This window comes from Lipotes vexillifer, unplaced genomic scaffold (genome assembly GCF_000442215.2).
Source record: "Lipotes vexillifer unplaced genomic scaffold, Lipotes_vexillifer_v1.1 scaffold79, whole genome shotgun sequence".
In the NCBI taxonomy this organism is placed as follows: Eukaryota; Metazoa; Chordata; class Mammalia; order Artiodactyla; family Lipotidae; genus Lipotes; species Lipotes vexillifer.
Window position 1 is genome coordinate 1,278,046 of NW_006775678.1, and position 15,643 is coordinate 1,293,688.

The window sequence follows — 15,643 nt, forward strand, 5'->3', positions numbered from 1 at the left end:
CTCCCCCCCCCCCTTTTTTTTTTTTTTTTTTTTAAGGATAGCTAATTTTTTTTTTTTTAGATTTTTTTATTTGGCTGCATCGGGTCTTACTTGTGGCACGTGGGATCTTCCTTGTGGTATGTGGGATCTTTTGTTGCGGCACGTGGGCTCTTTGTTGCAGCGCGAGGGCTTAGCTGCTCCGTGGCATGTGGGATCTTAGTTCCCGAACCAGGGATCAAACCTGCGTCCCCTGCATTGGAAGGAGGATTCTTAACCACTGGAGCACCAGGGAAGTCCCTCCCCCTGGTTATTTGTTAGTGGTTTGTAGGGTGTATTCCAGTATTACACCAAAAACCTGTTCCTCAGAAAAATGCTGAAGTAAATAGATTATGTCCTGTCTTATACTTTCTTTGCAGTTCAGTAGAAGGCAACAAAGCAAAACAAACAAAACCTGAGAGGAATGTAGCATGAATAAAACAAGCCGTGCCATTTTTCATGAAAGAGTTATTTCGGAAAGTGTAAGAATAGAGTCCTGAGAAAATACTTAGCCTAGCTAGTAAGTCTTAGTACTTTTCTTGAGGCTATTCTAATTACAGAAAAATCAGGAAATATAAGCAAGCAAAACAATAAAAAATTACCATCCAGCAGAGATGATGATAGTTATATACCATCTGTTTCTTTTCTATACCCTTTAAACAAATGTGGTCGTATCCCGCATACTGTCTTGTTACCTGTTTTTTAATTTGCATGAAGATCATTCCGTGTCATTGGTATATGTCTGCATCATAGTTTTAAAACATTCATACATTATTGTTCTTATTTAAATACTTATATTACTAGACGTTTGGGTTATTTCCAGCTCTAAGCTAATCTCAGACAGTGAGGAGATGCACATCTTCGTCGCATCTGGTAGACTTAAGGGTGACACATCGTTAATGTACCACCATTGGGCTGAATGATGAAATCCTGTAAACCTTGTCTGATCTTTAAAAAAAAAACCCTTTCTCCCATCAAGGGTGCTTGTGCTCTGTGCCAGGGTAACTGACATGTCAGGACCTTCTAAAAACATGTCACTCATGCCAATTAAATTTATAAATTTCATGTGGAAAAAGAGACAACAAGTTAAATCTATAATTTTTTTTTTTTTTTTGCGGTACGCGGGCCTCTCACTGTTGCGGCCTCTCCTGTTGCGGAGCACAGGCTCCGGACGCGCAGGCCCAGCGGCCATGGCTCACGGGCCCAGCCACTCCGCGGCATGTGGGATCTTCCTGGACCAGGACACGAACCCGCATCCCCTGCATTGGCAGGCGGACCCCCAACCACTGCGCCTCCAGGGAAGCCCAAATCTATAATTTTTGGGTATAGAAATAGAGAGTGAGGTCCAAAGGTACATGAGAAGTGCTCTCTTAAGAAGACCCTACGAGGAGACAAGTGGTTTCAAGAAGAAAAAGCCATTCCTTTTTTTTTAACTTTTCTGTAGAAAAATAGCAAACAGAACCTCAGCTTTTTCTTTCTCATGTGGCTCACACCTTTGGTCAGTGTTTCTCTGCCGTTTTCCTAAGCTGCTCTTTGGGATTCTTTGTTCTGGTGATCCTGGTTGTTCAGAGGAAACACAGGTGTCCCTAGGGCCTCCCTTAAAGCCCAGGACGACCCTACTGGGAAAGGGTGACCTCCTGTGGGCAGACGAGCTCACCAGTGACCCAGCAAACCCCTGGGGGCAAAGGTTGGCGGTGGGGAGGACTCTCTCCTGAGGGCCAGAGGAAAGCGTGGATGGATAAAGGAATTGTGTCCAGAAGGTTCAGAGCTGCTGCATTAACTTCAGGAGGCTGCTTGGTAGTAACATATTAGGTAGGGAAACGGTTTGTAGTGTATAGTGAGTATTTTAAACCATTTAGAGCACAGCAGACACTCAGGTGTTGGAGCAGCATTTGATTTGTGGATTTTCTTGTATGCGTCTTTATTTTCATGCATAATTGCTTCCTGGTGCAGGGCTTTCATTGTTAAAGAACAGGTACAGAAATAGTGATGTTCAAGTGTAAAATTACTACTAACTCTGAAAGAAAACCTGGAACAAGTAACTGTGTTCAGGCATCCAAGACGTGTGGGCCTGCTTAGTTCATCAGTCAAATTCTCTCAAGTTAGGGTACCACCATCAGGCTGTGTTCCTTGTCTGATCTTTAAAAATATTACAAAAAAAAAAAAATCAAGGATGCTTTTGCTCTGTGTTAAAGTAGCTTACGAGTAAAGACCTTGTAAAAACGTGTCAGTTGTAGATCTGTGGGTAGTAGAATGATTTCTAAGCAAACGTGTTCCAGTGCCTCTATACCCAAAATGTTAAGTTGAGCTGCACTCCAGTGATGCCGGCTGCCTTCGGAAGTTTGTTTCAAAGCAAAACTGCTCTATTCTTTTCATTGTGTGTGTTTGTTCTTGGTGCTTCTGCCTCCTGAATTCTTGGATGTGAAGCAGTGGCTCCTTTGGCCTGAGAGATGAGGGCTGACTGACATTTCCCTGCACCTCTTCTGTTTTAGAATAATATATAAGTGTTCCATGTGTGACACTGTATTTACCCTGCAAACCCTGCTGTATCGCCACTTTGACCAACACATCGAAAACCAGAAGGTGTCTGTTTTCAAGTGTCCAGACTGTTCTCTCTTATACGCACAGAAGCAACTCATGATGGACCATATCAAGGTGTGTGCACATCTCTTACGTCCTTTAAATGAACCGCAGATCCATTCATTGGTCATAAATCAAGGCTGAGCTGCAGATTACGGTAAAGCATGTGCTCTGTCGAAGGAAGGGATGGACGCTGGTCGTTGGTAATGAGCAATTTACAACATGCTGTCATCACGAGTTCACTTAACTGAGGGATGCTTTTTATTCCCGAGCCCTGGTCTGCATACCATGAAAAATCAAAGCAAAGTAACAAATGCATGCCCTGACTTTAAAAGAATAATCAAGCTTTAGGTTTTTTTCCTTCCCCCATATGTGAAAGTGAAGGCTGTGAAGTTTACTTTTTTGAGAACTTGGTGTTATGTAGGATTTAGAAATAGACAAGGACTCTGATGAATTATGTTAATTTGTATAAATACTGGTGTGTTTAGAAAAATGAAGGTTTCCCCTTGAAATAACTTAAGCAGTTAAGTTTGCATTATAATTGATGCCCTGGATCTTGTAGTCTTTTTTTTTTTTTTTAATCAAGTTTGCATGTAAACTGACAGTGGAATGTCCAGGATACAGCACAGTATCTGGCACCTGCTGGGTGTTCAGTTAATGAAATGAATAAATGTCCAGTTTGGACGACCCACTCTCCAATCCCCAAAAGGGGCACCTAAATCTCTTTATAGCCTTTTAAGCTCGTTAAGGACAGAGCTTAGTCCTAGCCTCTTAACTGTCCACTGTGAGAGGTTAAGCAGTTTGATTCCTGTGTCATTAGGAGATAATATCCATTGGCTCTCAGAGATTAAAGTGACTTCCTTTTTAAAAAGAGAAACAACAGACCCAGTATTATCATAAACTCAATCTCTTTCTCTTAGTTTTTCTGTTTTTAAATGTATTATACAGAAAAGGTCAGTTTAAAGAGCAAACCAAGTCTCTAAATTATTCTAACCTCATGTTAGTTAAATGAATGGACTCTTAATTCTTGAAAGTTCCTGTGTTGAGTGTATATGAGCATAACTGCCTAAAACCTCTCAGAGAGGCCACTCACTAGAAGCCAGGTGAAGGTAGTGATGGCGTGGCATTACTCAGGTGAATAAAATGCATGGGAGAGGTGTTTCCTCACTCTCACTTGAAGTACAATAACATCCTCTTAAGATGTTTTAAAGATTCTTACTAAAATTGCAAAATTATCTTGACAGTAAATATTTAATGAATGATCAGGAAAAACTACATACTGCTAATAAAAACACAGGGACATTGGAATTAGACCCAGATATTTAACACGTACGATATGCGGGTTGGGTGGGGTGCGAGGAAAAGAAGAAAAGTTGCTTCTTAAGAGGCTTTTAAAGTATTTGCTTTCTGGAACTCATGTTACATCTGGAAGTGGGGTCATCCGACTTTGTGGTTAGGGTCTTCCTTGTGTTAATAGTGAATTTGGAGGAATACAAGGTTCCAAGAAACAGACTGAAGAAGACTGGTAAAACCCTGTGGCCACAAGGAGGAGAGAATTGCTTTTATTCATCTGAACCTTCACGAGACTCCATGATACAAAAACAGTGGGAATGCTCACTTATGTTCTTATTTCAAGTATGTTCTGTATGTTCGAAAATACTATCCTGCCTTTATGTGTTTGGGGCTGGGTAAGAATAAAGATAGTTTTAGGGGCACCCTGTTTTTGTTTTTTAAATGTATGTATATATCTAGCTTGTGAATTTATTTACATTGTCTAATACCAGCGCTGTTCAGTTTTTCATGAGGAAGAAATTAAGAGAAAGGAGCCCAGGAACCCTGTTTCTCTACATACGTATTTATTTAGAGGTAGATTTTTATTTGCCCAATTTAATCCAATTTGTATAATTTCTTTGTTCCACCACAGTGTGGACTTATCCACTGTGTGGGACCCCTGTGCTCCATGTTGGCATCTGCATTTAAAGTAGACCTTCAAGTTATAGTCATTCAGGTTTTTTTTTCGGGTTTTTTTTTTGCGGTACGCGGGCCTCTCGCTGTTGTGGCCTCTCCCGTTGCGGAGCACAGGCTCCGGACGCGCAGGCTCAGCGGCCATGGCTCACGGGCCCAGCCGCTCCGCGGCATGTGGGATCCTCCCAGACCGGGGCACGAACCCGTGTCCCCTGCATCGGCAGGCGGCCTCTCAACCACTGCGCCACCAGGGAAGCCCCATTCAGGTTTTTTATTGTTGCAGGAGCTAAGGAAGCATTAATTCCAGAAGAATTAAGTTGTATTTCTTTTATTAAAAAAAGAGATTCATCCTTTAAAAATAATTTTATTTTTACTTAAAATATAAAAACAAAATGAGTAAATCAGAAATTCTCATTTTTGCACACATTCCATTGCTCTGTGGTCACAGCAGAACTTTTTGCTGCCTTTCTGGAGTTTCTGTAGCATAAGGCTATCTTAGAATACTTTGATACTTTACCCTCTCTTCAACTTTTTAGTTAGTAAAAGTGCATTTGCCTAGAACCTTATGAAAAGTATATCAGAAGATTTGGGGTTTGTTTTCTTTGGGTTTTAAATGGTTAAAAATGTAAAAATTTGGCTTCTGTTTTGAAAAGGACCATTTAAACACAGAGGCCTCTGCACCGCATGGTGGAAAAGAAGCAAATGCACAGTTTTTGGTGTCAAGAGATGACGTCTCTCCCCAGATTTTCTCTTTGCAAAGGCACATTAGACATTCAGCCCAGGCCCTCTTCACAGCCCAGTTTAACGATTGTCTGGGGAGACCTATAACCTCTGCTCATGAGGAAATTATAGAAGCCCCATTTTTCCCTCTGGGGTGAGACAGTATTGAAGACGTATTAATTAATACTAATTAATTAATAATTAATTATACTAATACTAATTGATAATTAACAGTATTAATTCTTGGTACAGTTTAGAGAAGAGCCTGCCTTGAGAACGTATGCTGGTGAGTTCGCCAGAGGAGCAGCTTCTCACCTGAATACTCAGAGTAGGGAGCTGAGGTCTGTGCCAGTGTGAGTCTCTGTGGCCCAGGGCACTAGCCATGCTAACACGAGTTAGGACGTGTCCTGTTGCCTTTCTGAAGATTCAGGAACTCAGAGGATACTGATACGAGACAGCCCCATCCAAAGATAACTTGTAAATTGAGGCACAGACATATTTGCTTGCTTGCTTTTTCTGGACTCCAGGCTCTTCTAGAACAAACAAAACCAAACAAAAACCAGAGTGAGGTCTTCAGGGTCAAATTGCACTAGTTTGACGCCAGTGGAGTTTGAAATCCTGTGAGTTTAAGTTGAGCCCCTGGAGGCTATGTTGACGATAATAAACAGGCAGTTTAGAAAGGCTGTTTGAGCAGCTGCTGTGTATAGTTCACATGCCTGGGCGCTATCAGTAAGAAGGGATGGATTGGGCTAGGGGTAGAGAGATTAAAATGACCAAAACTCCCCCCAGCAAAAACCCAAACTCTTAAGAAGTATTTCAAGAACTTGAAAGACATTAAAGGGAGGGAGAAAGGTTTGCTATTAACACATTGGTCTCAGGTGTTTGTTAAAGTTGGTTAGCTAAGGGTTTTGAACCCCTGCCAGTATATTAGCCTATTTAAACATCTTTGGGTAGACGTGAAAGTAAAATGTTCTTCACCACAAGTGGTCTGTGGTAGAGAGGACTCACTCTGGTACATTGGGGGATGACAGAGTGCCAGGAATGATTTGGACTCACAACAGAAGTCTTTCTTTTCAAATTTTAAAATGGCACAAGCAAATAAGCTTTTAAAAATGATTTGGAACGAGAAACGCATAACTTAGAGCAACTGTAAAAGTTAATACTCCTTTATTTCTTTTTATGTGTATATTTTGCTTAGATTTTCATCTTGCTATATTAAGAAATATTTCTGAGTGAAAATAAAATCGTACTGAAATGTCTATAATGTCGTAAGATAGTCCACATGTGCTTTCTTTTAGTGGTGTGACTTGTGAAAGATATTTCTTTTTTTTTTTTTTTTATAACATAGTCCATGCATGGAACATTGAAAAGTATTGAAGGGCCTCCAAACTTGGGTATAAACTTGCCTTTGAGCATTAAGCCTACAACTCAAAATTCAGCAAATCAAAACAAAGAGGACACCAGATCCGTGAACGGGAAAGAGAAATTGGAAAAGAAATCCCCATCACCCGTGAAAAAATCTTTGGAACCCAAGAAAGTAGCCAGTCCTGGGTGGACGTGTTGGGAGTGTGACCGGTTATTCACGCAAAGAGATGTTTACATTTCCCACGTGAGGAAGGAGCATGGGAAGGTAAGTGACGAGTGAAATCCTCCCTGTCAGTGTAAGGAGGACACTCCCAAGACGTGGGTGCTTGCTTGGCTCTGCCGGTAATTAGTAGGATGACCTCTAAAATCACTCATTATCTCTGAGCCTCAGTTTCTTAATCTATAAAATGGACTCTCTGGGATTGCCCTGGTGTTCCATTGGTTAAGACTTCGCACTTCCATTGCAGGGGGCACGGGTGCACGATCCCTGATAGGGGAGCTAAGATCCCACATGCCGCGTGCCATGGCCGAAAGAATTTTCTAAAAAAAAGACTCTCCAAGTCCTTATAATCTTGTTGTGTGATTCTGCTGATAACGCCTTCACTTGTGCTCCCCGGGGCCAGCAGGGAGTTATCCACCACAGCCGTGTTTATAGCTGAGGAAACGGAGAACCATGATAAACCAAGGTTAAAAACATTTGAATTTGCCTGTTAGCTCTATGACAAACAAAGGAGAAAGGAGGAGAGAAAGAAAGTGGGTGTTTTGAAAACTGTTTGTAACATTTGTCTGACTTCTGTGATTCTCTCCTGAGTTTGGTGATAGTAGAAGGACCTCATCCATAAACCATCCAGGAGAAGCTCTGTAACTCAAAATCTCTGAAAAATCTGAGTGTGCATATTTTTTCTTTTTAAAATAATAAGTATACATCTCTAACTGTTACGGATTTTTTTTAATGCCCGTTATTAGACTTAATAAAACTAGCAAGATTATTTTTTAATATTACTCTCATTGTCTCAAAGTTGGTTTGTTCCAGTTAGGATCCAAAGAGTCTGCTTTGCATTTGGTTGTTGTATAACTTAAATCTCGTATTCTCTAGCATTCCTTCTTCCATTTTGTTTTATTTTTTAATGTGCTGTATATGTTGGAAAAATTGGGTTATCTGTCCTGTAGTTGTCCCTCACATTTCTGGAATTAGGTAATTGCTTCCTTTTGACATTGTTTGTTTCTCTTCATCCCATAATTCCTAGAAATTGGATTAGATTCAGGTTGAATTTTTTAGATGGGAATACGTCATCGTTGCTGTATTTTTGTTTCACATCCTGAGGCACCTAATACCAGCTTGTCCTACTTTTGGTTCAGATAACACTGTACTTTTAAAGAAACCATCTTATTGCTTTAATTTAAGCCAATAAAACCAAATAGTTATTCTTGGGGAACCTGTGTAAAAAGTGCATAAGAATTGGTTTGTGATTAGTATATACTAGATCCTTGAAAAGTCTGTTTCTATAGCATTTACGAATCAATTAAAAGCATTACTTTGTATTCTCATTTATGCTGTTTATTTGAGGTACTCATGAAGCTGGCATGTTTGACCTTCCTGCCATCCAGACAATGTAAAGTTGCCTTTGAGCATTGATCATAATGATCACAGATGGCAAAAAGATGTTTTTTTTTATCATATTTTGTCTAGCTACACTTAATTCAGTATCTCCTCATATAAGAATTAGTTACTTAGAGAATATAAATGGCTTTAGTAGCAAGCACATCGCTCATTTAACTGTCTCAACCTTAGGCTCCCCTCATGGGCTGTAGCATCTTAGAATATTCGTGCTAAATATTTGGTAGTTCTTTTGCAGCAATACTTGATAAACCTAGTATATAAATACACGACCTGTAGTTCTTTCAGAGCCCAGTGTGATGATTCTAGGAAAAGTCTTCTTTTCTTGGCATCCAAACTGGATTTAACAAATGTTGAAACAAGAGCAGACGGTAATAATTATCTGGTAGTCCGAACCGTTCATTTCTTATACATTTGAGATTTCTGTAACCAACTTGGAACCTTTCAGAATTATTTTCTTTCCTTTTATTTATTTATTTTTTTAAATATCTTTATCGTGCACGTCTGACAATTACTGGGTCTAGAATATAACATGAAGAGACGGCTCAGAGAAAGAGTTGGTGGGATGAAATGTCACACCTTCCTGCGGGACCACAGCCGGCCGTGTGCGCATGCGCGCCGTGCACACAGTGTGAGCCCTGACATTCGGGGCACCGCTCATCACCGAGGAAATGTTTAGCTTAGCAGGATTCTAGGATTAGCTTTGAAGTTGTTGAGACTCTGCCTTTTGGAGTGAGGCACATCAGATTAGATTACAGCTTCAATTCTGTTCACTCGGGCCTCCTGAAAGAACCAAAGGGAGGTGGGGAGGGAAGGAAAGACACGTCTTTATAAGCTGTTTTGAAATGAAAAGAGTGTTGAACTTGAGTCAGAAACCAAAGTGCGAGTTCTCCGCGCTGAGTCAGACTGGACCCTCTGCTTCCACACCCCACCTACAGACGTCCTTGTGTCTGTTCCCACTCCTTCCGTCTTCCCTCCTGTCCCCAAACCTCAGATCTCCTGCCCCCTTCTTTTCTCTCTCCTGCCTTCGGACAGCCAGCAGGCACCCTGCCGTCCGCACATTTCCACCCCCTGTGCTCCTCAGCTGACCACTGCGGGCTCCGTCACCAGACCCGCCTCACTCGTGACCTCCTTGTCGAGGCAGGTGGTCATTTCTCCGTCTTTACGTCCCTGACCCACTGCAGTATTTCACCCGACTGACAGTTCTTCCTAAAAGCATTTTCTACTCTGAAGTGTGGAACAGTACACTCTCTCCTGCGTTTTCTCCTGGTAATTCTCTCTCTGGGAAGTTTCAGGTATCCTCACAGCTTCACTTCTCATATATATCAATATATGTGCAGATAACTTCCAAATCTCTGTTTATAGCTTTGGTTTCTTGCCTGTATTCCAGTCCCTGAAATCCAGCCACTTATCATGTGTTTCAGCTTCTTGTATCATTTACAGAAGCTTTAAGCCTGTTCAACAAGGAACTTAAACTATTCTCAAATATAAAATCAGAAAGATGAGCTTGTCAGTATTATTAATCCAGTGATCTCATCCAAGCTGTGAGCCTTCTCCCAGATAAATGTACAAATACACAGAATTTTATATACAATTTTAGGGGCTCATATACCTCCTGAGATACTTACTTTCTTGGTTGCTCTAGGGGTGTCCTAGGGACCTCAAATTAGGATCCCCTCAATGAGATAGTGTCTGAGGTCATTCTCACAGATCAAATAAATCTAGAATTTAAGGCACCTGATAGTAAATAAAAAAGTGAAAGTTCTGTGTACTTGTTCATATCTTGAGAATTACTCAGTGATCTATGATAACTATAGCTATTTTCTCATTTGCTGCCAGGTACCCCTACCCATCAAGGGACCATTATTAACTTTTAAATAGAAAGATCCTAAAGCAGATTTGCATTTACTGAATTCTGGGACTCAGATGCCATCAAAATGGACCTTACGAGACTTTCTGAGGTTCTCTCGGGGTATAGATGTGGTCCAGTTCTGTGTCTAGAAATTGGGAGGAGCCTGGGCTTTCAGAGCCTGACAGACTTGGGTTTGAATTCTTTCTCTGGCCTTACGGAGCCCAACCGTTTCAGAGAACAGGTTGTTGAGTAGCTTGGTTCTGAGCACCAGGAAAAAGAATGTGGTGAATCCTAACTACAGGTAGTTCCAGGTAAGTTTTATTTTCTTCTGTTTACCAGGGTACTTGGTGGTAGTAGAGTAACACCAGAGATGGGGAGTAAGTGGGTTTTGCACAACCTTTGACAGAGTCACTCAGTACTGCTTTGTGTAGGATCGCACAAAAGGGCCTAGATGAGACGTTGAATTTATAGCTGGCTCACGATTCATTGCTCTCTTGGAGAGAAAGCTTCCATTTTGGATCAGATTTTACCCAATATTTCTATCAATGACTTTTGACTGTAGGGAGAGAAACTGGGGGGGATTTCAGAAGGTAAATCTTAACAAGTAAACACAGACGTTTCATTTAGGTTTAAAAAAATCAAGCACACTGATAATCATGTGGAGAAGATAGGGTTTAGTTATCTTACGTGAAAAAACATTCCACCTTTGTTTGCCCATCTTAAGACCAACCATCCTTTGTGGCTGCAGAGATAGCATTCACATCAGGGAAGCGAATCCCCTTTGATTTGGCACTGTAATCTAGCTAGTGGCTCCCCAAACTTGACTGTGCATCTGAATCCCCTGGGGGAGGGCTGGTTAAAATCTTTATTTCTGGGTTCCATCCCCCCACAGTTTCTGATGCAGTAAGTCTGAGATGGAGCCTGATAATTTGCATCTCTTATAGGTCTCCACTCTGAGAACCGTTGGTGTACCCTAGGTAGCAGTAAAAGCCCCTAGAGCCCATCGGTTTGTACGAGAAATGCTTATTTCTTGCCCATGCAGAGTTTGTTACAGGTGTGAGCAGTTCTCTGGGGCAGCTTTCCTTCCAGTGACTCAGTGATCAAGACCGTTTCTTTCACCCCCATCATCTCAACATCGGTGCCCCTGCAGTAGGGAAAAAAGACTAGAGAATCAAACGCCCTTATATTCTGGCTGTGACATGCAACACATACCATTGGCCATGACAGGTCATGTGACCAGACCCACTGGCAGTGTAGTCGTCACTGTGCCCCGGCTTGGGGGGCTGGGGAGGGGGAAACGACAGGCAACGTTTACCATGCCCAGTGCGGTGGCTACGGCATCGGAAGTGGTGTGCCCGGGTTCTCATGGCACTGACTGAAGGTGGGTATTGATACCGGCACTTAGGAGGGTAACCGGAAGGGTAAGGGTCTGGAAACAATGTAAGGAGGAAGAGAAGTTGGAGTCCGAGGGAGCTTTTTTTTTTTTTTTTCTTGCGTTATGCGGGCCTCTCACTGTTGTGGCCTCTCCCATTTGCGGAGCACAGGCTCCGGACGCGCAGGCTCAGCGGCCATGGCTCACGGGCCCAGCCGCTCCGCGGCATGTGGGATCTTCCCGAAACGGGGCACGAACCCGCGTCTCCTGCATCGGCAGGCGGACTCTCAAGCACTGCACCACCAGGGAAGCCCCCGAGGGAGCTTTGATAGCTGTCTTTTAGATACCTGTATCCTCCATAGAAGGACCAGTGCATGATTAATTACGGGGGAGCTGGAGCCTTGTGGGTGAAATACCTACCTACTTGTCATGGGCAGGTAGATTCAGGCAGCAGCCAAGTGACCACCTGTAAAGGGATGGAATAGAAAGGATGCCTTTCAGACTCACACCGGGATTAAATGAAAGCATCTGTAGTAATACATGCAGTGGTGGCCTAGCTACCAGGAAGTAGGCATCTGTGTGCGATCATAGTCTAAAAGTCATTCCATCCATCTGCAAAAAGCCTTTCTTCTTACAGTTGATCTGATTTGTAAATTGCAGCAGAACTTGCAGAGCAAAGTCATTGTGACCCCCAGTGGAACTGAGTCCAACAGAGCGACCGCATGTTAGAATCACCTGGAACACTAAAATCCCAGCACCCATGTGCTCCCCAGGCCAATTTCCTGGGCGATGCTGGGGATGGGACCTGGCATTGGCATTTTGAGCCAGGTGATTCTGGTGTGTAGGCAGGGTCGAGAGCACTGGTATCACGAGGGACCTGCTGTGGCCCTCGCTCGTCTGACTGAAGCACACACCTTTGCTGGTTTATGGTGCAGGGGAGGCTGGTCCCAAGTGCATTTGTTTACGAGACTCCACCTAATGCTCACTGTTGGGGGTGAATGCAGGTGACACAATTCATGGAAAGTTCAACGTTAGTGAGTAGATGAGCAGCTGGGCCTAGAGTCGCACTGTTCAATGCCTAATTGGAAACTATTCCAGGATGTCTTAATGTTTCTGTTTCTAATCAGTCTGTAAACCCTTTAAAAAAAAAAAAAAGTCCAGAGATCTCATCGCCTCCTTTTTTGGTACTGGTTGCACATGACCTGGAATACTTGATATTATTTCGTCTCTTCTGTTGTGAAATACACTTTCAGCATACTCAGAGATGTAGGTGAAAAGGGGGCAATGGCAGAAACGGAAAATGGGAGAATGAAAAGATGAGAGTGTCTGGGAGATTAGCAGAGCTATTGATGTGAGCATGCTGTCATTTGCCTTTTTAAATGATGGTGAGTTTCCTGTGTGTGCGTACGTTTGTGTGTGTGTTTATGTATGTATTTTTTTAAAGCACCCATCCGACCTGGATCCTAGCCATGCTTATAAAATATATGATAGGGCATACTTTTTTCCCTTAATCTTTCTGAAACATTTTTAGGGAAAATTATGTAATAAAATATTACATCTCCTTTTTGTTTCTGTCTTCCTGCTTTACTGTGGTGTTGATTATTAGTTAAGAATATGAAAATATTGTTTGCAATTAACTGTTTGCAGTTAATTGCCAGATGGTTTCACCTTCATTCTTTTAGCCTTAGTTAGAGTTCATCCTGTTGTCATTATGCCTGCGTTACTGTTACTTAGGAATACGAAAAGGCCTTTAATTAATATGACTGTAAGAAGAGGAATAGGTTTTTATCCTGAAACTCAGTCTTTTAGCTGTGGTGGTGTTAACTCTTGCCAAAATTATACCACCCTGGCAAGAGGTGAAAAAAATCAGTTTCTCATATCTTTTTGGCTTAGAACTTATTTGTGATTGCTCAAGGTCTCAGGAGAAGTGTATTTAAATCACTTGTGTATTCTGCACTACTCCTGGTCAGTTGTTGGTGAAGGATGGTTTCCCGCTTGATTGTATGTTTGGCATCAGATTTGAACCCAAGGGTTGAAAGTCACATAAGTTAGAGTTTGTATATTAATGCTTTATGCAAGAAATGTACATCATTGCTGGTTTTAGGAGACTTATTTTTAATTTTGGCCACTGAAATTGATATTTTATTAATATATTTATTCTTTTATTATAATTTGTCATTTTAATATGTAAATTTTTAGAATTTTAATTATATATTTTACTATATAATTTAAATTATACATTTATTATAATTTTAGTATATTTTATTCTATTACATAGTTTATTAGTATAGTTTATATGGTTTTATAAAAGTCTATGTGATTCAAAAACTTTAAATGTAAAAATGTCAACGTTTTTAGTTCAAAGCATATTAAGACACACCTGTTGATGATGTTGGTGAGTTGTGCTGATTTGGAAGGTGGGGTGATGAGATGACAGGGGTTGAGGACTTCCTGCCTGTGTGGCGTGCACCATTTTAATAAGTAGTGCACTTGTCCTTGAAGCAGGCTCTAAGGTGGACGTTGTTACGAATGCCGTTTTACAGGCGAGGAATGGAACCTTAGGGAAGGCTGATTTATTACCCCAGACTCTACAGCTTGTAAGCAGCAGAGGTAGGATTCCGATCCAGACTCCCCAGTGTAATGCTAGCAGCTACTGTTTGCAGAGCAGGAAAGCTTGATATTTCAAAAATAGCTTACTTTTCGTCTCATTGGATCTTTCAATACCGATGTGGAACAGTTAGCAAATATGTGACTTTCCATCCATCGTCACTTTAATTTAGGCGTTTGGTCTTGGTTAAAGTTGTTTATGTCATCCTTAAACGAGCATGTGTCTATGGTTTGGGGAGAAGGTTGAGCGTAACAGTCTCGGATTCCTTAGCTGGGACCCACGGCTTTCCTGGAGTGGTTGCAGTGATGGGAGGTGTCGTCAATTCATTGTGCGGGTGTTCCTGCGGGGTCTCGGGATGCTTGGGGTGGCTCCCCTGTCTTAGAGACTGCCTGGGTTGTGTTTGTGGCTGAGTGGACTGTAGCGGGAGTGGGCTTCCTGGGAGATGGAGGATCTTCCCGCAGAAAGAGAGCTCAAAAGCCTGCAGAAATGCGTGAGGGAGTCCGCTGCCTGACTCTAGGAGTTACCTACAGTAGAGGCTCTCAGGGAGGGTAGAATCAGGATGAGAGTTTTGTCTGATGGTCTGGGTCTGGGGGGTTGGGGCGTGGAGAGGCGGGTGGGACCTGGGTGGGGTCCACCGTGGGTAACTGTGACAGCGTCATACTTGGTCACACTCCTCCCCTCGATTTGTCCCTTGAAGTTCTACTCGAAAGGAATTAGTTAGTTGACTCTGCATGATGAGCTGTTGAGGGTATTCACTGTTCACTTCTTACTGATGCCTAACAGGGAGATGGCACTGGAGAATAACTTCAATTTAGGAGTTAATATATCTTTTAAAATATGTAGAAAGCAGCAAGTTTTTATCTTGGGCATTACCTTCCATTTAAAAAGTTTAGGGAATTTCCTGGCGGACCAGTGGTTAGGACTCCGTGCTGAGGGCCTGGGTTCAATCCCTGGTCAGGGAACTAAGATCCTGCAAGCCGCCCAGTGCGGCCAAAAAAAAAAAAAAAGCTTAATAATTACTTCTTTGATGTTAGTTTCTAATATATTCCAGTTAAACTATTTTAGCAGAGCTATTTTTTTTTGAACCCTGAACAAGAACTTGGAAAGCCCCCGCCTTCCCGGCAATTCTGCCTTGTTTTACTGAACCAAAATACAGTTACAGATGTAGAGAAGGAGCTACGAGATTTGGCAGTAAATTCAAAGAAGATGAAAGGACAAGTTGAGTGACCAGTTTCCACTTTGAAATTTATGAGGGACAGAAAATGAAGAAAAATAAAACCTTCAAGAAAGATTAATAAGTTCTTTTGAAAATGTGACTCAAATAAGACTATAAAATATTATTTGAAATTTTGTTTATAGCCAGAAGAGATTTTTTTTGCAGATGCTTCAGAAGATTTGCTCTTAGATGTAAAACATTTATATCTGCTCGTACGTCCGTTGCAGCTATTTTAGGAGACAATTTTCTGTAAACTCACTAGAGGTTTCTGCAAACAAAGTAGAAGGACTTTGAATATATATATATATATATATATATATATATATATATAT

At 41.7% G+C, this 15,643-nt stretch overlaps 1 protein-coding gene across 2 annotated transcripts in view; it reads left to right on the forward strand.

Moving 5' to 3' along the window:
• Positions 1 to 15,643, forward strand: part of ZNF532 (zinc finger protein 532) — a 110,419-nt gene that overhangs the window by 73,258 nt on the left and 21,518 nt on the right. For both annotated transcript variants that reach the window (XM_007450113.1, XM_007450112.1), the window contains exons 5-6: positions 2,508 to 2,670; positions 6,629 to 6,910. In XM_007450113.1, coding sequence (XP_007450175.1) covers positions 2,508 to 2,670; positions 6,629 to 6,910 — 445 coding nt within the window. The remainder of the gene's footprint in view (positions 1 to 2,507; positions 2,671 to 6,628; positions 6,911 to 15,643) is intronic.